General features: G+C 38.6%; 1 protein-coding gene across 8 annotated transcripts in view; it reads left to right on the plus strand.

Annotated features, from left to right (window-relative positions):
* The first annotated feature begins 5,435 nt into the window (after positions 1-5,435).
* The window catches only part of LRCH3 (leucine rich repeats and calponin homology domain containing 3), a 113,992-nt gene continuing 91,753 nt past the window's right edge, over positions 5,436-27,674 (plus strand). For all 8 annotated transcript variants that reach the window (XM_040249567.1, XM_040249605.1, XM_040249623.1 and 5 more), the window contains exon 1: positions 5,436-5,736. In XM_040249567.1, coding sequence (XP_040105501.1) covers positions 5,475-5,736 — 262 coding nt within the window. In that variant the 5' untranslated portion in view covers positions 5,436-5,474. The remainder of the gene's footprint in view (positions 5,737-27,674) is intronic.

Raw genomic sequence — 27,674 nt, forward strand, 5'->3', positions numbered from 1 at the left:
CTGTGAACCATTAAGAGGGATTTTTCCATGTGGCTCAGATGGTAAAGTGCCTACCCGCAATGCAGGAGACCTGGGTTCGATCCCTGGATCGAGAAGATCCCCTAGAGAAGGAAATGGCAACCCACTCCAGTACTCTTGCCTGGAAAAGTCCATGGACGGAGGAGCCTGGGCTACAGTCCATGGGGTTGCAAAGAGTGAGACACAACTGAGCGATTTCACTTTCTAAGAGGGATTTAAAGATTTGTTTATAAATTGTTGACTTTGAATGTCTCTTTTTTTCCCCCTGCCATTACAGTTTACTTTCTACCTAAAATCTATTCAACTAAAAGCTTGATAAAACAAAGAAATGTGATACCTTTCTGGAACTGAAATTCCTTTTTCTCAATATATTCTGATGAGGTTTATCAATGTTTAAAGAAAAATAAGAGGGACTTTGCCGGTGGCCCAGTGGTTAAAACTTCACCTTCCAATGCAGGGGGTGCAGTTCTATCTCTGGTTGGGGAACTAAGATCTCACATGCCTTGCAGGCAAAAACCCAAAACAAAATAGAAGCAATATTGTAACAAGTTCAATAAAGACTTTTAAAAGGTCCACGTCAAAAAAAAAAAGCCTGATAAATGGGAAATTATTTCCCTAGCCTGTATGTTTAATTTCTATTTCCACTTCTATTTTCCTGAGAAGAAAATCACATTGTCTAAATGTTCTTGTAAAATTTTTTAAAAAGTCAATTTTTTTTTTTCCCACTAAAGAAGTCAGAAAGGGTAGGACCAAACATTTGTTGAACATATTCAACAAACCAGCTTCTGTGCTTTGTATTTGAAGAGAAGGGGATTGGCCAAGATTTTAATCCTATTGCTCTGAGTTTATAAAGTAGAATCAGCCATAATATATTTCTAATGAGTAAAAGCAGGGAAAGAACTTTATTTCTGCGTGATATGAGGTGCAGAGGTGGAGAGTGTTACTAAGGTTGGAGTGAAACTTCTGCTGCTAGTGTTCAGTGAGTAAACTTTCAGCCTATGAAATACACAGGGAGAAGCAGGGAGGTTCTTTGTGTTAATTCCTAACATTGGGTAAACCCGCATTGACTTTTCACCTCCTGCTTCCAGACCATAGAGCAGTAGTGGAATAAGTTAGAGTTCCCTGAAGCCCTTTTACCCAGCCCTTTTGCAACTGTTTGTCATCACTTCTTTTGTTCATCACTAGACTCTGGTGAATTCCCTACAATGACTCCCCTTTCCCATACCTTATTTTCTCAAGATGATTTTGTCCCTTTATGGAGAAGTTTGAGGGAGAAGGCTGAGAATTCCCTCATTCTACCTTTATAGATAAAACTTCAAATCCTTAGAGGTGTCAAAATTAACTTCTGATTTATCTTTTCTTCCAGCCTTTCTTTATGTAGGACTAGTTCTTACAGTGTATATATAGCGTCTTAATTTTTCCTGTATCCACAGGCTTCTGTTTTGACCGTGGTAGACTTAATATCTACAGATATTTTGGACTTAATGAGACCCTGTTCTCAAATATTGTAATTCTTTTTTCTCCTAACCTCTGCTGTATTCGCACATAACCTCTACTGTGTTAGTACTTAACAGCATCCTTGTTTCTTTCCACTTAGTCTATTTTTAAACTATTGATATACGCAGCCAGGATATTGAAGATAACTATAGAGTTTAACATATTAAGGACCTTAAAATCTAGTTGACTACTAGACAAAGTATAATCTATAAAGTTGGTCAGAACTTCAAAGGCATGAATTAGCATGGTATGTTGTAATTATAATGATATGTGCAGGTGGATAGGAAGAATGAGGCCATATAATGGAGAATTTGTCAGGAATTCAAATGTGGAAGGTAATCGGTAATCAAATATAGATATCTGTGCATTTAAAAAAGTCTTTCTATAGCATTGTAGCATTAATATGGAATATATGGTTCTGCTTTTGTGGTTGAAATAGCTCTAAAAAAATTAAAATGAAGACCTGCTCTTTAACTTAAAGTCTTTCTAAGAGTAACAATTTTAGAAGTCTAGAGTAACAAAAACCAATTCATACATTGGATAGATGATACCTGCCAGGGATAACAGATTACTTGCTATTTGGGTGACCCATGTTCATTAGAGACATTGATGATGGAACCTGTCGCTGAAGAACCTGGAACACAGTAAGAATTCACAGAACAACTCTCTGAGCAACTGATACTAATGAACTTTGGCACTGAGATTAAACATTTTTACAGTCTCTTCCATTTAGGAGTTGGGGAAATGCTAATCAAGGTTTCATTGTAAAGCTGGACCTTGAGTGATGGACAGCATCTCTTCAACCTTACTTTCTTTTGTTCTCTGACGTGAACTTTTTGGCCTATGGCAATGTTCTCCACACTAACCATTATAGATTGTACCTGGATGTGTTCATGCTGATATTCCTTTCAATTTGGGATGTTACTCTCCCCTTCCAGCCTATTGTCCTTCAGAATCCTTCAGATTTGTTTCAGAATTTGACATACTAGACTCCTTTTCTTTGAATTCTGATGGTTAATCCCCACTACCCCTACTCAGCCCTCTTTTGTGGTTTTAATCTCTATTTGGCTTATTTGGATTCCACAATTACAATCTAGGAAAAGGACTGTATCTGACAGTCTTATTTCCCACAGAAAATACTAGTTGATTGATTGTAGGGGAAATTTACATCATTTAGCAGGAATGACTTAAGTGTCTTTCAATAATGTCAAGAATAACCTGAAGACTGGTTGCAATCTATGTGAGGCCTAATTGGTTTAAAATGAAATGGTGGGAATTCCCTGCGGTCCAGTGGTTAAAACGCCTAGCTTTCATTCTGGAGGGCATAGGTTCAATCCCTCATTCAGGAAGTCATGCTGCTGTGCAAGTCACCCAGTCCTGCCAACTCTGCAACCAAACCTCTGAACTGCAGCCCACCAGGCTCCTCTGGCCATGGATCAGGAAGCTGAAATCCTACAAGTCCCGTGGTGTGGTAAAAAATTATAAAATATTTTTAATAAAATGAAATATTTTCTATATTTCCAGTAACTGAATGGTTTCATTTTTAACTTTCTTCAGTTCTATCTTTAATTCTCACAGGTAGATTATGGTAAGATCATTTTCCTCAGTTTTGCTTCTAGACCCAAATTTTAGACTTCAGTGAGGTTCACCCAGTTTTGTTCAACAATAAAATCTTGCCCAAAGAAGAGGTATTATTTAAAGTGTTTATTTTCCTTAAGCTATTCTGTAGGAAGGGCCTAAAATATTTATATAACCCTTTCAATGAGAATTATGAAGTCTGGGAGCCAGATTAACACTTCTTTTTCCCTCAGGCAATAATGGTTAATAAATTCACAGTTCAGTTCAGTCGCTCAGTCATGTCCGACTCTGCGACCCCATGAATCGCAGCACGCCAGGCCTCCCTGTCCATCACCAACTCCCAGAGTTCACTCAGATTCACGTCCATTGAGTCAGTGATGCCATCCAGCCATCTCATCCTCTGTCGTCGCCTTCTCCTTCTGCCCCCAATCCCTCCCAGCATCAGAGTCTTTTCCAGTGAGTCAGCTCTTCGCATGAGGTGGCCAAAGTACTGGAGTTTCAGCTTCAGCATCATTCCTTCCGAAGAAATCCCAGGCTGATCTCCTTCAGAATGGACTGGTTGGATCTCCTTGCAGTCCAAGGGACTCTCAAGAGTCTTCTCCAACACCACAGTTCAAAAGCATCAATTCTTCGGTGCTCAGCCTTCTTCACAGTTCAACTCTCACATCCATACATGACCACAGGAAAAACCATAGCCTTGACTAGATGGACCTTAGTCGGCAAAGTAATGTCTCTGCTTTTGAAAATGCTATCTAGGTTGGTCATGACTTTTCTTCCAAGGAGTAAGCGTCTTTTAATTTCATGGCTGCAGTCACCATCTGCAGTGATTTTGGAGCCCCCCAAAATAAAGTCTGACACTGTTTCCACTGTTTCCCCATCTATTTCCCATGAAGTGATGGGACTGGATGCCATGATCTTCGTTTTCTGAATGTTGAGCTTTAGGCCAACTTCTTCACTCTCCACTTTCACTTCATCAAGAGGCTTTTTAGTTCCTCTTCACTTTCTGCCATAAGGGTGGTGTCATCTGCATATCTGAGATTATTGATATTTCTCCCGGCAATCTGGATTCCAGCTTGTGTTTCTTCCAGCCCAGCGTTTCTCATGATGTACTCTGCATAGAAGTTAAGCAGGGTGACGACATACAGCCTTGACGTACTCCTTTTCCTATTTGGAACCAGTCTGTTGTTCCATGTCCAGTTCTAACTGTTGCTTCCTGACCTGCATACAGATTTCTCAAGAGGCAGGTCAGGTGGTCTGGTATTCCCATCTCTCAGAATTTTCCACAGTTGATTGTGATCCACACAGTCATAGTCAATAAAGCAGAAATAGATGTTTTTCTGGAACTCTTGCTTTTTCCATGATCCAGCGGATGTTAGCAATTTGATCTCTGGTTCCTCTGCCTTTTCTAAAACCAGCTTGAACATCAGGGAGTTCACGGTTCACGTACTGCTGAAGCCTGGCTTGGAGAATTTTGAGCATTACTTTACTAGCATGTGAGATGAGTGCAATTGTGCGGTAGTTTGAGCATTTTTTGGCATTGCCTTTCTTTGGCATTGGAATGAAAACTGATCTTTTCCAGTCCTGTGGCCACTGCTGAGTTTTCCAAATTTGCTGGCATATTGAATGCAGCACTTTCACAGCATCATCTTTCAGGATTTGAAACAGCTCAACTGGAATTCCATCACCTCCACTAGCTTTGTTTGTAGAGATGCTTTCTAAGGCCCACTTGACTTCACATTCCAGGATGTCTGGCTCTAGATTAGTGATCACACCATCACGATTATCTGGGTCGTGAAGATCTTTTTTGTACAGTTCTGTGTATTCTTGCCACCTCTTAATATCTTCTGCTTCTGTTAGGTCCAGACCATTCTGTCCTTTATTAAGCCCATCTTTGCATGAAATGTTACCTTGGTATCTCTAATTTTCTTTAAGAGATCGCTAGTCTTTCCCATTCTGTTGTTTTCCTCTATTTCTTTGCACAATCTCCATTTAAATCACTTGGCTTATAGAATGACAAGTCAAGGAAACTTTCCCCTCTTTTGTGGCAGCAACAGTGTTAAAAGTTAATGTTTAATCTAATCCTCCTAAGGGAGGAAGATAGTTTTGGTGAGGAGCGTGTCTGAAAGACATTTTTGTATAGGTATGGTAGAAAGGCCACTGGGAGGCTACCGTAGAGAGCTGCTCCAGATTTGTGAGTTCCGTTTTAAATTTCTCTTGGAAACCTCCCTATGGGCGGAGGCCAGCGCCTGGAAGTGCAGAGCGGCACCGCAGCCCTGTCCATCAAGGGACCCGGCCGGGGTCTGTGAGCCCCTTTCCCCGCCCACCTATCATCTGGTCGCGCATGCGCTGAACTGAAGGGCCGGAGCGTTGTCAGCTGGGAAATGGCGGCCGCGGGCTTGGTCGCTGTGGCCGCGGCTGCAGAATACTCTTGCCCAGGAGCGTCGGGAGGTAACCTCTCGGCTGTTAACTGCGGCCCAAATTCCGGGGCAGGCCCTGGTCCTGGCCCCGGCTCGTGGAGCCGCTCCCTCGACCGAGCGCTGGAGGAGGCGGCGGTAACCGGGGTGCTGAGCCTGAGCGGCCGGAAACTGAGGGAGTTTCCCCGGGGAGCGGCCAACCACGACCTGACGGACACCACTCGGGCGGGTGAGTGGGGTGGGGGCTAGCCCAGCGGACAGGAGGCCTCGGGCGCGGTTGGAGGCCGCCCTGGCCGTTCGGGGGAGTCGCGGGTAGTTGCAGTAACTGGTCCTATTACTCCTGGTCGGGACCAGGGTAACGGGGAGAAGCCGACTGCCCCAACCCACCCAGGCCTGCGGGTCAGACCCCTAGCCTGGGGCGAGGCGGACAGCAGCATCTCTCGGGGAAGAAGGCCGTAGGAAACTGATGGGTAGTGTTGTACTTTCCTAGAAAATTAACTTCTGCGGAAGCTGAGGTAGACCCTTGCTCCGCCTGACTGCTCCAGGCCAATTCTGATTTAGGATGCCAAATTGACTTTACAGATTTAGGTTTGTAGCGCGCTTTTAATCGGAGTAATATTGGTCGCTGCATTGTCAGGAAAGCATGACTCTCAGCACTGGCGTTTTTTAAGAAATGTTGTTTTCAGAGTGAGCCCGCACGCTTTTTCTTTCTCCCCTTCGTTTGGTTGACTTACCAAATGTACTTGTAAAAATAACTAGGGCCAACTTTAAGACTTTCACTACTTTTCCTCATGCCCCCTCAAAAAAAAGTTGCAGGAAGAAAACTATTTAGAAAAGGCACAAAAGATTGCCTACCGTATCTATGTTTAATTCTTTAAAAAAAAAAATTACTTTGCCTTATACATATTTTTTTAACATAGAAAAGAAAATAAATTAGATATTTGATTTTCTTAGTTGTAAAGAACAATATCTGGTGACTGAGGTGTTCAGCATGTTTCCCTTGAGGTGTTCAACATGTTTCCTTTGTGTTTAAAATACAGCTTCCTCAAGGAGTAGATTAAAAACAGTCAGTACAAAGGAGGAAAACATCTCTTACATATAGTATAGTATGATGTAATTATTTTCATACAACCTTTCTTAAGCTGTTAACTTTTCCTATGTTTGTGCACTCATTAAAGAGTATTACATATGATTCACTCATTTTAGAAAGATAAGCAAAACTGTTAACACTACTTCAAGAAACTGTTTTCCAAAGAAACTTTGCCTCTTGTGTAAAATAGAAGGAATCAAATGTCTGTTTGTTTAATCTTTTTGAAAACAATTGCATAGAATATAGTTTGTGTTCTTTAGTGAATGACCTTAAAATTAAATTTTTTTGCTTATGTAAATAAGCGGCCACTTGCCTTTTGCATGTGTTCTGATAGACAGCATCTAAACTTGTGAGATGGATAGCATAGTGATTTCATATTGGCATGAGTCATTTCAGTATTACTACATTAAGCCTGAAGTTAAGGGATAAGTTGATTGTAGGAGTTTATCTAGCTCATTATCTTACCGTCTTTTAAATAGCTCTAGGGCTAGTGTCTTTTTCCTTTAAGAAATATTAGCTAACAAAGAAAATGCAAAGGCATTTATGAAGAATAAGTAATGCCAATGAATTTTTCCCTTACTATGCTGTGAATTTTTAATTCATTATTATCCACACTTATTTGTATTACTTTAATAGTTTATTTATAAACTAGATTTTTTGTTCATTGACATTTTATTTAGTCAAAAAGTCTAAAAGAGGAGAAAAAGATTGCAAAGTACTTTATAGCCTGTTAGACTAGATTAATTTCTAAAATGTCAGAAACATCACTTATTAATTATAAGAAGTCTTTGGCAGACCTTGGTGAGTACAAAAATACTTAATTCTCTAAATTATTTTAAACAGATTTGTTATGGATAACATCATTGATTGAGTTTTCACTGTTTACTGTTCATTGTGGTAGATGTTTAAAATACAGTGCCTTGTTAAGTGCTTAACAACCAATGGATTAAATATTATCCCAAGGATTTCCCTGGTGATCCAGTAGCTAAGACCCGCACTTACAGTGTAGGGGACCTGGGTTTAATCCCTGGGCAGGTAACTAGATCACACATGCCACAACTAAGACCCAGGACAGCCAGATAAATAAAAATAAATGCTTAAAATATTATCATCCCAAATTTACATATGAGGAATCACACAGGATTTACAAAAAGCCACTCAGAATCATATAAATAATAATGGTAGAATTTCAGCCTGGGTCCATCTTACTCTTTTTCTCTTCACTGTGCCACATAGCCTCTTTACATACAGATAGATATTATCATTCCTGTCTTTAGAGGTAATGAAACCCAGGTTTGGAGAGAAAAATAATTCGCTTAAAGACTTGTAGCTAAAGCCAAGGAAGGTGTTGTTAGCCATGATTTGAGCCTAACTCAAATCCTGTTTGAGGTAACTCCAAAACCATAGACTGTTACACAGGGTCCTTTGAATTCAGACCCAACTTTTGTTAGCTGAAATGTTTTGTTTAGACCCTATAGAAAATTTAAAGCCCAAAACATTACTTGAACACTATATTAAAAGTTGCCACATAATCTGTTCTTTCCTAATATATAGAATGTATCTACAGATACATAGAACTGCTATCCTTACATTTTAAGAAATAGTACATATTACCCATACTGTTTATAAATTGACATAATTAGAATTCATCATGCAACATTTTCTTGGAATTTTTCCCCTCCTGTTTGTTTTAAATGGTACATTTTTAGGAAGAAAAAGAAGTGTTTGGAAATGAGTTCCTTGATCCAATGGACAGGGAAAATCTTAAATCACGAAAGACTTTCGGGGGCTGAAAAGTTGTAGCTTTAATTTAGGGAGGCAGAAATGGGAAGGAAAGCTATTCCGGGCAGTGGAGTGGATCTCACCCTGCCACAAAGGTGTGCACATAACTCAGGGCTAGGTAGTCAAGTAGTCCATCCCTCTGGCAACAGTTATAGTTTAGAGACGGACACATTTTCCTATCAGCAGGCAGGAGTGTTAATTCTATTGAGAAAGAGGCATGCTTTGAACCCTGGAGTTGCTGAGAGAATAGAATGTGAACCTGGAGCTTGCCAATTAATTGAAAGACCCAAAAGATGGAAAGAATGAGGCCACGTTCTGATGGTTATCTTTGGATCAATAGCCAGGCTTTAAATTAGTGGTATCCTTGGACTGTCAAGTTATACAAGCTAATGAATTCCCTTTCCTACTTATTGAGTAGACTTTTTGATACAAAATAATAAGAGTCCTGAGTAATATGACAGTGAGTCTGCTCTTGAAGTTGTGGGGAGGTCAGTTTGGTCAAAATAAATCAGTGGGATTAGAGAATATGAGAGCTGCCCTTTGCATTTGAGGCAGCTGACTGCTGATAGGTTTGGAAACAGGGAGATTGTTCATTTAACAGATGTTTGTTGACTAAAGGATTTTCAGGTGTAGATACACAAAGAGGACCAAGACACTCCCTGTTCTCAAAGAACTCAAGAGATCTAGTGTAGTAGAATGAATAAATGTAAAGATTATTTGAATTGTCTAATAGCAAAACTTTTATGTGTAAGGCATTATGCTAGGTAATATAGTGGGAATAAAAATAAGAAAAGACTCTACCCTGCAAGCATTAAAAATCTAGTAATCTGTTTGGCTGCCTGCAGTAACAGTCAAGGAATGAAAAACAGTCTGAGATCATACTGGAAAATAAATGTATAAATGTTGACTGAATTTTTTTTTTTAAAGAGACAGAATGCATCAAATTGCCTGAGTTATTAAACCTGTAGGACTAGGAAGGTGGTAATGCTACTGATAATAATAGTAGCTAACATTTGTTGAGCTGTTAGCATATTGCAGATATTGTACTAAGCTATATACATAAAATGCACATATAACAACCTCCTGAGTTGTAAGTACTAGTTTTAACCCCATTTTACCTATAAAAATGGAGACTTGAGATTAATCTGATCATTGTTACACAGCTAATAAATGACAGCACTAGAATTCAAATTCAGATACATCTGATCCTAAAACTTCTGTTTTTGATCGCTAAGCCATACTGACAAAGAAAGTTTGGTTCAGTTTCTTTAGTTGGCCTGATACATGTTCTACCAGAGTCTTAAATGTGTCAGGCCAACTAAAGAAACTGCAGCAAATAGAAGTGTAAATCTGGAACTTTTAAGAGTGAAGTTAGAACTGCAGCATAAATTTGAGACAGTCATAATGAAGGGTTTATGCAGTTCTTGGAGAGAGAATGTGGAGAGTGGAAAAGTTGGTCACTGACAACCATGGGGTACCATAGCACTTAAAGGGCAAGAGGAAGAATCAGTCAGAGAAAAAAACCAGAAACAAAGTTTTATAACTAGGCTTCTACTAGAATTTAGAGACTCCTAAAACCAAAGGAACTGTAGTAACCTTCTGAGTTATTTTACTAATGAGAAGCTGTCTTAAAGATTAAGACTTTGTTTAAGGTTATATAGTGAAGTGGTGCTGTTTTGCAGAAGACAAATAGGATCATAGTTGAAGGTGAAAGAAATCTTTTCTGAATGGAAAATCGAAAACAGGAAACCAAGGATTCAACTTTTGGGAAAAGCCTGTGGTTGATGGAAGATGGGAGAGACTAACGATGCAAAAAAAAGAAAGAAATTGAGATATAATGGGTGAGCCTAAGTAACACAGTCTTATTGAAGCCATGAGAATAGGGCTTTCAAGAATTGTGTGCTTATTTCCTAGATAAAGAAGAATGAGGATTGCCTAAAAGACCATTTAATTTTTCAAAAAACGTTCTGTAACTCACACAATCGTGGTTTCGTTAGTCTTGGAAATATGCACTGAAATACCAGATCTTAAGTGGAAACCATATTTTTCTTGGATACCTATTTATGTATATTTTGTATCAATTGCAGTCTGTGTACTGTGAATTTTCTACAACAGTGCTGTCCACTATAGTAGCTACTAGCCATAAGTGCTTATTAAAATAAGTTAAAAATTTTAAATTTGGTTCCTTAATTGTACTAGCCACATTTCAGTTGCTCAGTGGCCACATGTGTCATTTTGGTCAGCACATTAGATAGACCTGCTGTCCGTTATATTGGACAGCATAGGTAATAGAATCTTCCCATCATCACAGAAAGTTATATTTGACAGTGATGTTGGGGCATACTGCAATGCCTTTCTATATCCATGAATACAATAAGCCACCATGATCACTAGAGATGAAAACACTTAAATAATTGTTGAGAAGATAGCAGCAAATGGGAGCTCAGTCATAATTACCAGATCTTTGATAATATCTCAGGGCTGAAAGGAGATATATCATTTTTTTTAAATATAAATTTATTTATTTTAATTGGAGGTTAATTACTTTACAATATTGTATTGGTTTTGCCATACATCAACATGAATCTGCCACAGGTATACACGTGTTCCCCATCCTGAACCCCATCCTGAACCCCCCTCCCTCCCTGTACCATCCCTCTGGGTCGTCTCAGTGGACCAGCCCCAAGCATCCAGTATCATGCATCGAACCTGGATTGGCGATTCGTTTCATGTATGATATACATGTTTCAATGCCATTCTCCCAAATCATCCCACCCTCGCCCTCTCCCACAGAGTCCAAAAGACTGTTCTATACATCTGTGTGTCTTTTGCTGTCTCTCATATAGGGTTATTGTTACCATCTTTCTAAATTCCATATATATGCATTAGTATACTGTATTGGTGTTTTTCTTTCTGGCTTACTTCACTCTGTATAATAGGCTCCAGTTTCGTTCGCCTCATTAGAATGGATTCAAATGTATTCTTTTTAATGGCTGAGTAATACTCCATTGTGTATATGTACCACAGCTTTCTTATCCATTCATCTGCTGATGGACATCTAGGTTGTTTCCATGTCCTGGTTATTATAAACAGTGCTGCGATGAACATTGGGGTACACATGTCTCTTTCAATTCTGGTTTCCTCGGTGTGTATGCCCAGCAGTGGGATTGCTGGGTCGTATGGCAGTTCTATTTCCAGTTTTTTTAAGGACTCTCCACACTGTTCTCCATAATGGCTGTACTAGTTTGCATTCCCACCAACGGTGTAAGAGGGTTCCCTTTTCTCCACACCCTCTCCAGCATTTATTGCTTGTAGACTTTTGGATCGCAGCCATTCTGACTGGTGTGAAATGGTACCTCATTGTGGTTTTGATTTGCATTTCTCTAATAATGAGTGATGTTGAGCATCTTTTCATGTGTTTGTTAGCCATCTGTATGTCTTCTTTAGAGAAATGTCTGTTTAGTTCTTTGGCCCATTTTTTGACTGGGTCATTTATTTTTCTGGAATTGAGCTGCAGGAGTTGCTTGTATATTTTTGAGATTAGTTGTTTGTCAGTTGCTTCGTTTGCTATTATTTTCTCCCATTCTGAAGGCTGTCTTTTCACCTTGCTTCTAGTTTCCTTTATTGTGCAGAAGCTTTTAAGTTTAATTAGGTCCCATTTGTTTATTTTTGCTTTTATTTCCAATATTCTGGGAGGTGGGTCATAGAGGATCCTGCTGTGATTCATGTTGGAGAGTGTTTTGCCTATGTTCTCCTCTAGGAGTTTTATAGCTTCTGGTCTTACGTTTAGATCTTTAATCCATTTTGAGTTTATTTTTGTGTATGGTCTTAGAAAGTGTTCTAGTTTCATTCTTTTAAAAATATCTTTTTTTTTTTTTTAAAGCAAGAATGTTGACTTTTTACTTTCTTTGGCTGCACCAGGTCTTCGTTGAAGCACACAGGATCTTTGTTGCAGCACATGGGATCTTTAGTTGTTGCCTGCGAACTCTTAGTTGTGGCATGTGGGATCTAGTTCCCTGACCAGGGATTGAACCTGGGCCCCCTGCATTAGGAGCACAGAGTCTTAGCTGCTGGACCATTAGGCAAGTCCTAGAAATAATATCTCCTTAATAAAAACTGCCATTTAAGCATGCCATCTTTGTTAATAGAGGCATTAACTGTACAGTTGACCCAGTTTTCATCTGTATCATGCGCTCAAATCAGGAACCTTCTAAGAGCCTTAGGAATGAGAAAAGAGTAGCAAGAAACCAAAGCTAATTTTATTTGACTAATCAGGCTGTTTCAAAATCATTCCTTCTGATATTAAGAGTTGTACATGCTCATTGTAGTACAAAAAGTTATAAAGAAGACATTAAAGATCTTTTGTAATTCCACTTACCACAGAAAACTGGTAGTGAACCTTGCTTAGAACTCTTTAAATGTTTTCTTCATGAATATATACATTCTCACTTTTTAAAAAAATCTTAAAATGGGATCTTACAAAGGCTGTTTTATCATTTTTTCACTAAATGATATATAGTATCAGAAAATATCTGCTACAGAAAGATGTGTAGCATATTTTTTAATAGTAGTCTGCCATAGGTATACTGTCTTCTCATTTACCCTATTGATACACTTCGGAATTGTCTTCATCTTTCACTGTTACAAACGATATTGCTGAAAATAAGTTCATGTGTATCTCTTTGCAGACTTGTTTAATTTCCTTAGGATAAATCCCTAGAAATACAATTGATTGGTTAAAAGAATGTACAGTTTTAGGGGTTCTTAAGTACAGATTGTAAAACTTATTCCTAAAGGGTTTTTTAGCTTACGTTTGTATCAGCAGCTCACGAGTTGTCTTCACTTTGCTGATTTTATTCTTTGTGATCTGTGTCAGTCTGATAGCTGAGAGATTATATCTCCTTCTTCTGTATTCAGTTCATTTTGAGAAGTGTAATTTTTACTACCATAAGAAAAAGTATATAAATACAAAGAGAAAATTTATTTTTTATGTTTTTTTCTGTGTCCTTTTGTCAGAATAAATTGATGACAAAGACTCAGAAACTGTTTGTGCCTGTATATAAACTCCTATATATTTGAATTTTTCTATGATTATAAAAATAACACATGTTTATTAAAAATTTGGGAAAAAATACAAAGTAGAGAAAGAAAAAAAGTAATACTACTGCATCAGTAAACCACTGAACATTTTGACATATTCTTCCAAGTGTTTTTTTTTAATCTGTGCACATGTATATTGAAAAACATGGTATTAGCTTTTTGTAGTTTGCTTTTTTCCGCTGTAGAGTATATTAGAAATATTGTGTCATATCTGTTAACATTTTCTTGTAATAGAATTCTAGTGGTTGCAGAGTATTTAATTATATCTTTACACTTAACCAAATCCCTTTTATTGAGCATTTAAACTATTTCTAATTTTTTATTGTTATAAATGATACTAAAGTATAAAATGGCATCTCCGGTATTGCCTGGAAAATTCCATGGGCAAAGAAGCCTGGTGAACTGTAGTCCATGGGGACACAGAGTCGGACAGGACTAAGCACAAGGGAACTCTTATATAAATATAATTCTTTGCTCACATCTCTTATTATTATCTCTTACTGGATAAATTCCTAGGAGTGGAATTGTTCTAACAAATTATATGCAACTTTAAAAACATAAATAAAACATAACTTATAAACATAATTACAAAAGGAGTTTCTCATAGAAACAGTGTTACATACTTTATGTAGTTTAACTAGGTTTATAGGGCACCCACAAAAGACCTGTTTTTTTTTTCCCTAAACATGAAAGGCAACTTAACTCACATTTGATATGTCTTTATACCTAAAAGCCAGCTCTTCCACATGTGTCTGTCTATAAAGAGTATGTGTATATGTTAATAACACAAATTCTTATTGAAGTTCCTCTAACCTCAGAGAAGATCCACAGTATAGAGCTTGAAGTTGCCTTAATAGAGAACTTAAAATTTCAAGGCTTGGAATTGTATTAAAGTGCCCCCCTATATTATATGTTCATGCTTGTTTTAATACAAATCTATGGCTTCAAGCCAAATTAGTTTGTATCGTGTTTATTGTTTTCTGTAATTCACGTCCCCACCTCCCACCCCAGTATGCCACTTTCACAAATATGGATATAATATTGTATATAATACTACTCTATGTAACAAAGTTCTGTGAATATATACATATTGAATTGAAATGTGGGATGCTAAGAAGACATCTCAGGAAACATTGCATAACTCCCCTGCTCTTACAGCTTTACCTCCTATTTGGAATGAGAAATTGTGTGATTCCTAATTGGAATGAGCTCTAATATAGTCTCATCCACTTGCCATATCCTTTCTCTTCTGCCTGAGGAGCAACACAATTCTTATATTGTATTGACACAATACAAAAGACTTAAAAATATCCTTTTACTTATGTCCTCACCCACCTCCTCCCTGCTTCCCTCCTGCAACAGACACATATTTTATAAAGAGAAGCAGAGACCATGGAGAAGATCATGGCTGTTGAATATAAAGGCTTCTGAAATAAGATTTAAATTTACTTTTCAGGGGAAGAATCTAGACTCAGCTATACTGGCATTGTTTTTTTAAATAGGAAGGGTAAATAGTAGGATGGTGCCTTTAGAAGGGGTGAGAAGATGAGTCATAGATCATCACAAAAATCAGTGTTGAGACTAAAAGAATGGCAACAAGATTGGGACCAAGGATTTCCTAGGGTTCATTTCCTTTTTCTGTGGCTGTATTTGGGGTCTAGATGCTTAATATTACCTCATGGTTTTTCCTGTGGTCATGTATGGATTTGAGTGTTGGACTGTGAAGAAAGCTGAGTGCCGAAGAATTGATGCTTTTGAACTGTGGTGTTGGAGAAGACTCTTGAGAGTCCCTTGGACTGCAAGGAGATCCAATCAGTCCATTCTGAAGGAGATTAGCCCTGGGATTTCTTTGGAAGGAATGATGCTGAAGCTGAAACTCCAGTACTTTGGCCACCTCATGTGAAGAGTTGACTCATTGGGAAAGACTCTGATGCTGGGAGGGATTGGGGGCAGGAGGAGAAGGGGACGACAGAGGATGAGATGGCTGGATGGCATCACTGACTCGATGGACGTGAGTCTGAGTGAACTCAGGGAGTTGGTGATGGACAGGGAGGCCTGGCGTGCTACGATTCATGGGGTTGCAAAGAGTCGGCCACTGAGCGACTGAACTGAACATGAAATAGGACTTTTTAAGTAGTAACATGCATGTTCTTTTTTTTTTTTTCAATTCATTTATGAAACAGTTACTCCACTGAAGTTTGGAAGAAAATACATGGTTAATATGGTAGTTCACAAAAGGAACACTGTTTTGAGTTCCTGAAGTAGCCAGCAATATCAAATGCAGTGCTGCTACTAATTATAGAATCATAAACTAGTACTAAAAATTTAAGGAATTTCCTTACTTTTAACTTTCTCCCTTGCTCCTCTAAATTTGTAGATTTTTTATTATTTGAAATCTCAAACCAGGAACTTTAACTGATTTATTAAACATATTTCTTAAAAGAACTAGGTAACCGATTTTTTTTTCATTAAAAATGGGTTTTTAGAAATGACCTGTAATCATAGAGAGTGAAAAGATAAGCCACAGAGTAACAGATTGCCAATAAAATACAACAAACAAATGATATTCAGAATATATATAGAATTTCTACAAACAAGAAGATAGTACAATAGAAAACTGAGAAAACTCTTTAACTGGTACTTCACTAAAGAGGAATTCCAAATAAGTGATAAATGTGTAAAAAGGTGCTCAATCTCATTAGTAATTAAGGGAACAAAAAAGAAAACCGAACTGAGGTACTTCTCATTGACAGACAGTACAGAGTACTCGAACGTAATGTTCTCCCTCAGTGTCCTCAGGGAAATGGTTCCGGACCACCTCCCATCCCCACCCCCCAGACACACACACACAAAGGCACTGAAGTCTGTGGTTGCTTAAGTCCCTTACATGAAAATGGCAGTATTTGCATAGAATCCATGCAATTTTCCCTGAACTTTAATTCCTCTCCAGATTACTTGTAAGATTTAATACAATCTAAATGTTGTATAGTCACTGGTGCATAGCAAATTCAAGTTTTGCTTTTTGGAACTTTCTGTAATATTTTCCCCAAATATTTTCAATCCAAGGTTAGTAGAATATGCAGATGTCAGATCCCACAAATACAAGGGTACTGACTGTGGAGCATTGGGACATTTATACAGTGCCGATGGGAGTTGAAAAATAACTAGTAAAGTTGAAAATACACATATTTTATGAACCAGAAATTCCAGGCTCTGAGGTACCTACCCCAAAGAAACTTGTGTATAAGTGCGCCAGGACATATGTATAAGAATGTTCATGTGCTGTGCTTAGTCGCTCAGTCGTGTTCGACTCTTTGCGACCCCATGGATTGTAGCCCACCAGGCTCCTCTGTCCATGGGGATTCTCTAGGCAAGAATACTGGAGTAGGTTGCCATGCCCTCTTCCAGGGGACCTTCCAAAACCAGGGATTGAACCCACATCTCCTGCATTGCAGGTGGATTCTTTACTGTCTGAGCCACCAGGGAAGCCCAAGAATGTTCATAACATTGTTCATATTTGACAAAACAAAAAAAGAAACGATCATCAATAGAATGTTGTTTAGTTGCAAAGTCGTGTCAGACTCTTTTGTGACCCCATGGACTGTACCTGCCAGGCTCCTCTGTCCATGGAATTTCCCAAGCAAGAATACTGGAATGGGTTGCCATTTCCTTCTCCATCAATAGAATGGGTAAATCAGTTTTGGATATTTATGTGGTTTCACAGCAGTGAAAATGAATAAGTTACAACTGCATGCAATTACATAGATGAACCTTGGAAACATGTTGAGCAAATGAAGTATATGACACTGTATTTGCAGCACAAATACACTTAAATGAAGTTCAAAAACAACCATAATCGTTCATAAATGCAAAAACCTTTAAGAGGCAAGAAAGTAATTACCGTAAAAGTTAGGATTATCGTTACTTGTAAGTGGGGACTTCCCTGGTGGCTCAAATGGTAAAGAACATGCCTGCAATGCAGGAGACTTGGGTTCAATCCCTGGGTCGGGAAGATCCCCTGGAGAAGGAAATGGCAACCCACTCCAGAACTCTTGCCTGGAAAATTCCATGGACAGAGGAGCCTTGTAGGCTACAGTCCATGGGTTCACAAAGAGTCGGACATGACTGAGTGACTTCTCTCACTCACTCACTCTACTTGTAAGTGAGAGGGGAAAATATTAAAGGAAAGGGGCAGTGGGTTAAGGTTGGGTGCATTTTTGAAGTACTGAAAATATTCTATTCTTTAACCTTGGTTCTTCACCTATATGGTTATTCACTTTATACTATTTTTAAAAAATTGTACATCTGCGTTTATGATTTATTTACTTTTTTAATGTGCTTCTTTGTTTAGGCTTACTTATTCATTCTTAACTTCATTACTCATCACCTCTTCTTTTTTGCCTTCCCCTTTGCCTTCTCTATCTCTTTACCATCCCCCTTCACTAGTCACTTTCTTGCTTCCCTAATACTTGTTCACACTTTTATTACTGTCACGGTGAACAAGTGTCTTTTTTCCATACTAACTTAAAGAAGGTATATTAGTTTTCTCTTGCTGCGTAACAAATCATTATAGCCAAAGCTTAAAACATTTATTATTTTACTGCTCTGTAGGTCAGAAGACTGGACTCAGCTGAGTTATCAGCTTGTGGTCTCACAAGACCAAAATCAATATCTTGGCCAGGTTGGACCCTTATCTGGAGGCTTTGGGGAAGAATTTCCTGAATCATTCAGATATTGGCAGCATTCAGTTTCTTGCAGTTATAAAACTCAGGTCTCCATTTCCTTGCTGGTTGTCATCTTCCGGCTGCTCTGAGGCTCTGAAAGGTATCCACATTCCTTACAGCATGGCCTCCTTCACCTTCAAGCCAACAGTGGTGTGTCCTCTTGGAATCTCTGACTTCCTCTTCTGCTATCATCCAGAAGGCTCATTTGATGAGACTGGGTCTAGCCAGATTATCTCTTTTTTGTTTAATTCAGAGTCAGTTGACTCAGTTCAGTCCAGTCCAGTCGCTCAGTCGTGTCTGACTCTTTGCGACCCCATGAATTGCAGCACTCCAGGCCTCCCTGTCCATCACCAACTCCCGGAGTTCACCCAAACTAATGTCCATCGAGTCAGTGGTGCCATCCAGCCATCTCATCCTCTGTTGGCCCCTTCTCCTCCTGCCCCCAGTCCCTTCCAGCATCAGTGTTTTCCAATGAGTCAGCTCTTCGCATGAGGTGGCCAAAGTATTGGAGTTTCAGCTTTAACATCATCCTTCCAAAGAACACCCAGGACTGATTGTTTTCAGAATGGACTGGTTGGATCTCTTGCAGTCCAAGGGACTCTGAAGAGTCTTCTCCAACACCACAGTTCAAAAGCATCAATTCTTCGGCGCTCAGCTTTCTTCATAGTCCAACTCTCACATCCATACATTACCACTGAAAAACCATAGCCTTGACTAGATGGACTTTTGTTGGCAAAGTAATGTCTCTGCTTTTGAATATTCTATCTAGGTTGATCATACCTTTCCTTCCAAGGAGTAAGCGTCTTTTAATTTCATGGCTGCAGTTACCATCTGCAGTGATTTTGGAGCCCAAAAAACTAAAGTCTGACACTATTTCCACTGTCTTCCCTATCTATTTCCCATGAAGTGATGGGACCAGATGCCATGATCTTCGTTTTCTGATTGTTGAGCTTTAAGCCAACTTTTCCACTCTCCTCTTTCACTTTCATCAAGAGGCTTTTTAGTTCCTCTTCACTTTCTGCCATAAGGGTGGTGTCATCTGCATATCTGAGGTTATTGATATTTCTTCCGCCAATCTTGATTCCAGTCAGTTGATTAGCAGTTACTTAATTATATCCGCAAAATCCCTTCTGCCTCATGAGGAATATAATCAGTGATATTTCATATTCATAGTCCCAGGGATTAGGGTGGAGATCTGCGGGGGACATTTTAGGATTCTGCCTAACATAGAGGGTTCTGTCTTAACTTTATTTTGTACATCACTTAGTACAATACCAAATACCCTCTGAGTGTTTATTGGATGGCTGGATGCATGGATGGGATATGGATGGTAGGGGTGGAAGAGAAAAGTGAATGAATGAGAAGGCAAAAACAGGAAATGAAAAGCCTATTCTCTTTCTTAGCTTTAGAAATAGTGACAACTGACTTCTGTGTGACTGGGTTTAATGAGGAGCCTTGGAGCTTCAATGATACAGTAGAATTCAATCAAAACATTCTCAAGCATAATGGCAGTGAATATACTTCCCTTTTATGTCAAAAGTCAGGCATTCCGAGCCTCTTTAATTGGTGTCATAGAGGATAAGAGTAATCATGTTACATGTGCTAGGAGTCAGCACCCCAAAATAATAAGTAACAATTGAGAATTTTTAGGTGTGTGAAAAATTTTAGAATAGGACCTTGATTTGCTAATAAAAGAAGTAAAACAAATTTTAAACTCCTTACAGTAAAGTAGGCTTTCCACGTATATTCAGTATTTATAACTTTAATAATTAGGCAAGGGTCAGTTATCCAGTGGAGAAGGCAATGGCACCCCACTCTAGTACTCTTGCCTGGAAAATCCCATGGATGGAGGAGCCTGGTAGGCTGCAGTTCATGGGGTCGCACAGAGTTGGACACGACTGAGTGACTTCACTTTCACTTTTCACTTTCATGCATTGGAGAAGGAAATGGCAACCCACTCCAGTGTTCTTGCCTGGAGAATCCCAGGGATGGGGGAACCTGGTGGGCTGCCATCTATGGGGTCGCACAGAGTCAGACACCACTGAAGTGACGCAGTTATCCAAGGAGAGTCTTAACCTGATAAATATGTGATCCTTTTTCTATCTCAGTAATATTGTGATATCTGATCATCTGTTATCAAGTGACAGACCATAGCCTGTTGGTTCTCAAACTTTAGTGTGCATAAAATCCCCTATGGCACCTTAAAAAATATATACATACATTCCTGGGTCCAGACCCTAGAGAGTCTGATTCAGCAGATCTGGGTGGGGTCCACTAAGTTCCATTTTTAACAAGCAGTCGGATAGTTCTAGGTGCATGTGGCCTAAGAACCACTACTTGAGGAATTCGTTCATAGACTTTACTACTTTACTCTAAAATTTGTTTAGGAAAATAGTATCTGTTCACTTCCTAAAACTATCTTGATTAGGTAAGCCAAAGATTTTATTCAATTGAAAAAATATTAAGTATAAAATATGACTTAATTTTGCAAAATTGGGCACCTTGATACAGAATAAACCTTTGAAAGGCTGGTTTATTTGTTTTAAAGGTAGTGTCACTGAAGAGCTGTGTTGTTAACTAGATACAAATAGATAACCAATTTAATATGATTATCCAGTGGATATGGGTATCCAATTTATCTATACAAACAGATAACCAAATAAACTATGAAAATTGAGCATAAATAATTAGTTAGGGTCTTAATTTCAAGCAGCAGACACCGGCTGTGGTTATGAGTAGCCCCCATGTTCTCTGGGAGGACTGGAGAACCAGATTAGTAAAAGGTTACTTAGCTATAATTAAGTAACCAGGAATGTGGCCCAAATCATGTGGCAGAACTTATCCTGTGAAGACAGCACTAGCATTGCCACCTGGGGATAGACACCTCAAATTGCACTGCTATCACCAAAGATAAAGTACACTCTTTACTACCACTGGAGTGTTTGCCACCACTACCTGTGGAAATTGGAATGTATTGTTATACTGGTTTTAGTTCAAGGTTAGGGGAGGATGTGCCTGGGAGAACCAGATCATATGCCAATGCCCCTAGCTGCAAGAGAGTCTGGGAAAGCTAACATATGGTGTGGCACTTTTCAGCTTCTGTTGAGGAAAGAACTGTTTCAAAAAGTATTGGATTCTCCAAACAGGAATAGTGTTTAGATCCTGGGCAGCCTAAAAAAATGGCATGTGTCTAACTACAAGTTGTATTTGATACTAAAACCAGGTAATTAATTAGGCCTTTATAATTATCTAAATGCACAGGAAGCAGTATGTATGGTGCAGTGATAAGGCAGTTTATTGTAATTAGTATGACTTTTTTATGACTAAACATTCCGTTGCCTGGTTCAGTTGAGAGAGGAGGAAAAGATTTTTCTTTTCAAGGGTTACCTTCAGTTTTCCTTTTCTTTTTTTTTTCTTTTTTCCCCTAAACTCTGAGCATACCGTTAAATTCTGTTTACGATCTGAAGTCTGCATTAATTTGAGAAGAAGGATGAACAGTGTTGCCTATTTCCTATCCTTTCAAGTTTGCATGTCCCAAATCCCAGTACCTAGGGACAATATTCTGTCATTTTAGCCAGTGGTCCCCATGCTGCTGCTGCTGCTGCTGCTGCTGCTGCTAAGTCATTTCAGTCATGTCTGACTCTGTGCAATCCCATAGATGGCAGCCCACCAGGCTCCCCCGTCCCTGGGATTCTCCAGGCAAGAACACTGGAGTGTGTTGCCATTTCCTTCTCCAGTGCATGAAAGTGAAGTCACTCAGTTGTGTCCGACCCTTAGCGACTCCATGGACTGCAGCCCACCAGGCTCCTCCATCTATGGGATTTTCCAGGCAAGAGTACTGGAGTGGGTGCCATTGCCTTCTCCATAGTAAGAATTATTGACAACAAATGTGTTTGTTTATTGTGTGTATGTACTAAATTACATGTGTTATAAAATAGGCATAAAGTACAAAATTTAAAGGAGAAATTAAAGACAAATAGAAATAGATGCTCTAATGTTTTTGTTCTACACTCCAGTGGATCATTATTCTACACTCCAATGGATCATTATTCTACACTCCAGTGGATCATTACTCTGCATCCTGTGGATAGCAGGCCCACATTCCTCCCTTGAATACTGTTGATTCAGAACAGTGATTAGCCTCTTAAATATATAAGTAGAAGAAAGGGAATTTAATGTTAAGTATCTGAAAGCACTCTAGACCCTACTTTGAGGCCGTATGGGAAGTGAGAGACTGTCTGAAGTATGGAATCCAAGGATAGAGAGCTGTGACCTGTTGAAAAGGTCTTAGAAGACAGATTTAGGAATTTCTTGAAGCAGTGCTGTAGATGAGGAGGTATTCCTTTTATAGCGTGTGCAAAACAAATCAGTGTCTGTGTGAAGCGTGCTGAGCTGCTCCCACGGATTTGAAGGGATGGGGTTAAGTAGGGTAGGAGCAGTGTTAATTTGGGAGTAGGAAGATTTGGATATTTCCTCTCTGCTTTTAATACTTTTTTCCCTATGTCTTTTATTTTCTGCAGCTTGATTATGATGAAGCTTTCTTTATATGCATCCTGCATTAGGTTTACAGAGCCTCTTGATTCTATGAATTGAAAAATTCTTGGTTATTTGGTTTCAGTAGTGAGTTTTTCTATTTTCTTGGTTGACAGTCATAATTTTTCTTTTTTGTTTTGATTTGCTTTTCCTAGGGTATTACTATTATAACATCTTCTTTTGAAATTTTCAAGTGTGATCTGTAGGTCTAAAGTTTTGCTGTGCAAACTGTGGCTTATGGACCAGCAATATGGCATCACTTAGGATTTTATGAGTAATGCAGAAATTCAGGCTCCATCCCAGAATTAGAATTTGCATCTTAATAAGACCCCCAAGTGCTTATTAGAACATTGCCGTTTGAGAAGTGCTCCTCTATAGCTAATCCAGGTAACTGAGGTTGCTCTTTTTTTCCAAAGGGTCTCTGAGGTAAGTATATAGATGACCCCAGTTATTCTAACCCCATGCCACATAAGTCAGCCAAATTGAGCACTCTCAACACCAGTCTCTTAAAAAGGGTGGGGAGAGGTTCAGTAGGCAAAGAAGAAAGTTATGCCGGCAGTTACTTCGTTCTAGGATATGATATGCTCATGTGATTTTTTTGGGCTCAAAAATCACTGCAGATGATGACTGCAGCCATGAAATTAAAAGACGCTTGCTCCTTGGAAGAAAAGCTATGACCAACCTAGACAGCATATTAAAAAGCAGAGACATCACTTTGCCAACAAAGGTCCATCTAGTCAAAGCTATGGTTTTTCCCAGTAGTCATGTATGGATGTGAGAGTTGAACTATAAGGAAAGCTGAGTGCCAAAGAATTGATGCTTTTGAACTGTGGTGTTGAAGGAGACTCTTGAGAGTCCCTTGGACTGCAAGGAGATCCAACCAGTCCATCCTACAGGAAATCAGTCCTGAATATTCATTGGAAGGACTGATGCTGAGGCTGAAACTCCAATACTTGGGCCACCTGATGTGAAGAACTGACTCATTTGAAAAGACCCTGATGCTGGGAAAAATTGAAGGCGGGAGGAGAAGGGGACAACAGAGGATGAGATGGTTGGATGGCATCACTTGATGCCATGTCCAACTCGATGGACATGAATTTGAGCAACTCCAGGAGTTGATGATGAACAAGGAAGCCTGGCATGCTGCAGTCCATGGAGTCTCAAAGAGTTGGACATGACTGAGCAACCGAACTGAACTGGGGCTCATGATCTGGGCATATTGTGGATATGTATAAGCTAAAGTTAAATATGACACTAGTCAGTCCTTTAGACTGTGCCTTGGCTCAGTCGAGCCACTGCCAAAGTTATGTTCAATAGGTGAAAAAAAAAGGTCTTAGTGTGTCATCCTGTAGGTGTAGTAAGGATGCCAGCTTGTACAGAAACCCTAACCTATGTCCACAGCTCAGTATTCTTGTGTCTTTTTGATCTCCGCTTCTCTTATGAGGATTGGAGCTTTCTACCCAAAATTGCTATGTCATAAGCAGGTTTTTATTTCTCATTGGTATATTTGTTTCTCATATTTGCTTTTAAAAGTCTAATTGTTATTGGTTCAGTTGTTTATCTTGCTTATAAAGACACTGTTTAGTAACAGTACAAATTAAATATTCTTGAGGTCGAATCAACAGTGACCAGCATAGGTTTATTAATTTTGCTCTCCTATCATAGAGCTTCTCAGATGGCACTAGTGATAAAGAACCCCAAGAGATGCATGATATGCAGGTTCAATCCCTGGGTTGGGAAGATCCCTAGAGTAGGAAATGGCAACCCACTCCAGTATTCTTGCCTAGAAAATTCCATGGACAGAGGGGCCTTGTGGGCTACAGTCCATAGGGTTGCAAAGAGTTGGACATGACTTAGCACGCAAGCATGCATCATAGTACTTGCAATATGTAAACACTTCATTTTCCAACATAAGAGAATGACAAACACAGCTTAGACTTACTTTCTATAGAATCTGTATCTTGATTATCCTTTTCTTTTATCACAAAAGAAAGAGAATTTTTCATAGTCGGTATTGATTTCACAGCATCCTTCATGTTATCTTTGCTTTTTTGGATCCTTCTGGACTTAAGGATCTCTTAAGAGATTTAAGAGTATTCCATTACTCACATATCACTGCCTAAACCCTTCATATGTGGGAGCCCTTCTCTTGAGCACGCCTTTCCCCATACCAGCTTCGCTGCTGGGAACCTGAAAATTGCATTCCAAGAACAAAAAGATTTTGTAACTCCATCTTATTTCCCCTTCCCTCAAATAAAACATTTGTTATCTTTAAGCAGTCTTTGTTCCTTGTAGTGAGCAATAGGATACAGGATTACAGTCTGTCTGCTGCAGCCTCCTTTTATCGTATTTCACATGACAGCTGTTACCAGACAGGATGGCATCAGGGACAACTTAGATAATTTATGTGAAGGAGTAAGAGCCTTTTGAAGTCATGAATGTGGACAATTTTAACTATTTGACCAAATTCTTTTCTTACTCTCATGTTAAAGCTCTGCAGTTGATTTTCATTTATATTCTAGAATCTGAGTTACCAACTTTTCCTTTCCTTCATACCCAGTATAGTCATATTTTATGCACTGTTACTATATTTTATTATATCAAACTGTATTTTCAATTAAAGTACTGTCAAAAGTTTCAGAAATATTACATTTAAACGCCACCTTGTGACTGCTCATTTTCAGTAACTCTTATATATATGATGCCACTGAACCGTATTTTTGAAGGTTCCTAAGTTTAACTTCCTTAGTTTCCTCAGTATATTGGTAGTTGATCTGATTTCGTATGTATATCCAGTTGGTTAATCAGGACCAATTTCACCAAAGATTTATCTTTTTTCTTTAAAAAATGAGTATTTCATATGCATAATGACTTTCTAGCAAAATGTATTTAAACCAACATACTAAGTAATGTAACACCTATTAAACTCAATGTAAAATAATATTATCAAGAATAAATAATATTGAATTATTTCATGTACTCTGTACCTCAGCATGTGATGGTTTTTGCAGAATACAATATGTTCTTTGCTATCTTACATTATGCTGCCTTGTCAAAAGGTACTTTTTTACTTTGCCAGGGTTATATGACTCAAAACTTTATATTTTTCTTTAAGTTGTTGTGTTACTATTATCATTAGAGTGTGTATTAAAAGTTTGTTATTTTTATTTTCATCTGTTTTCTGGAGGAAGAAACCTTACTGCAACATACACAGTTGCAGCTTCATAGTAATGCACTACTCAGATTTCGTAGTCTGTTTTTCAAATGTGGACAAACACAGAAACACACAGAGATAATTACACAACATCAGTCATTTGGCTTCTTTGAGAAAACAGTAAGAAAAAAAAACATATTGCTCTTGGTTGCAAACATTCAAGTTATTGTCTTGGACTAGAAATCCTAGGCCTGCTCTGCCAGTACACAATATACTGTAGTATATGTATATGCCAATACACAAAATTGCATAGTTTACCATAGGGCACTGATTGTCAAAGTGTGGTACCTAGACTAGCAGCAACAGTATCACATAGGAAATTGTTGGAAATACGTATTACTGTTTTTTTAAGTTTTTATTTATTTTAGTTTACTTTTGGCTGCACTTGCTCTTCATTGCTGGGCCTAAGGCTTTCTCTAGTTTCAGGTGTACGGGCTTCCCGTTGTGGTGCCTTCTCTTGTTGCAGAGCATGGACTCTGGGGTACACGGGCTTCAATAGTTGTGTCATACAGGCTTATTTACCAGGAGCAGGTGGAATCTTCGCAGACCAGGGATCAAACCCATGTCCCCTTCATTGGCAGGTGGATTCGCAACCACAGGTCCACCAGGTAACTCCAGAAATAAATATTATTCAGTCTCACCTCAGGCCTGTGGTATCTGAAATTCTGGGGACCAAGTCTTGTAAGCCCTCCAGGTCCATCTAATGCATGCTAAAGTTTGATAGCCCTTGCCATGGAATATAGAAAATCTCAAGGTAATTATATAATTATTCTTATAATTTCTCCATTAAATTCAGAGCATCAGTTATTTTTAATAGCACAAACTAAAGAATTTATCTAAATTCTAAAGCTCCAATTTTATGTCGGAGAGTGTTTTGCCTATGTTCTCCTCTAGGAGTTTTATAGTTTCTGGTCTTACGTTTAGATCTTTAATCCATTTTGAGTTTAATCTTTGTGTGCGGTGTTAGAAAGTGATCTAGTTTCATTCTTTTACAAGTGGTTGACCAGTTTTCCCAGCACCACTTGTTAAAGAGATTGTCTTTACTCCATTGTATATTCTTGCCTCCTTTGTCAAAGATAAGGTGTCTATATGTGTGTGGATTTATCTCTGGGCTTTCTGTTTTGTTCCATTGATCTATATTTCTGTCTTTGTGCCAATACCATACTGTCTTGATGACTGGCTTTGTAGTAGAGCCTGAAGTCAGGCAAGTTGATTCCTCCAGTTCCATTCTTCTTTCTCAAGATTGCTTTGGCTATTCGAGGTTTTTTGTATTTCCATACAAATCTTGAAATTATTTGTTCTAGTTCTGTGAAAAATATCACTGGTAGCTTGATAGGGATTGCATTGAATTTGTAAATTGCTTTGGGTAGTATACTCATTTTCACTATATTGATTCTTCCGATCCATGAACATGGTATATTTCTCCATCTATTAGTGTCCTCTTTGATTTCTTTCATCAGTGTTTTATAGTTTTCTATATATAGGTCTTTAGTTTCTTTAGGTAGATATATTCCTAAGTATTTTATTCTTTTCATTGCAGTGGTGAATGGAATTGTTTCCTTAATTTCTTTTTCTACTTTCTCATTATTAGTGTATAGGAATGCAAGGGATTTCTGTGTGTTGATTTTACATCCTGCAACTTTACTATATTCATTAATTAGCTCTATTAATTTTCTGGTAGAGTCTTTAGGGTTTTCTATGTAGAGGATCATGTCATCTGCAAA

This window comes from Oryx dammah, unplaced genomic scaffold, assembly GCF_014754425.2.
Source record: "Oryx dammah isolate SB20612 unplaced genomic scaffold, SCBI_Odam_1.1 HiC_scaffold_2, whole genome shotgun sequence".
In the NCBI taxonomy this organism is placed as follows: domain Eukaryota; kingdom Metazoa; phylum Chordata; class Mammalia; order Artiodactyla; family Bovidae; genus Oryx; species Oryx dammah.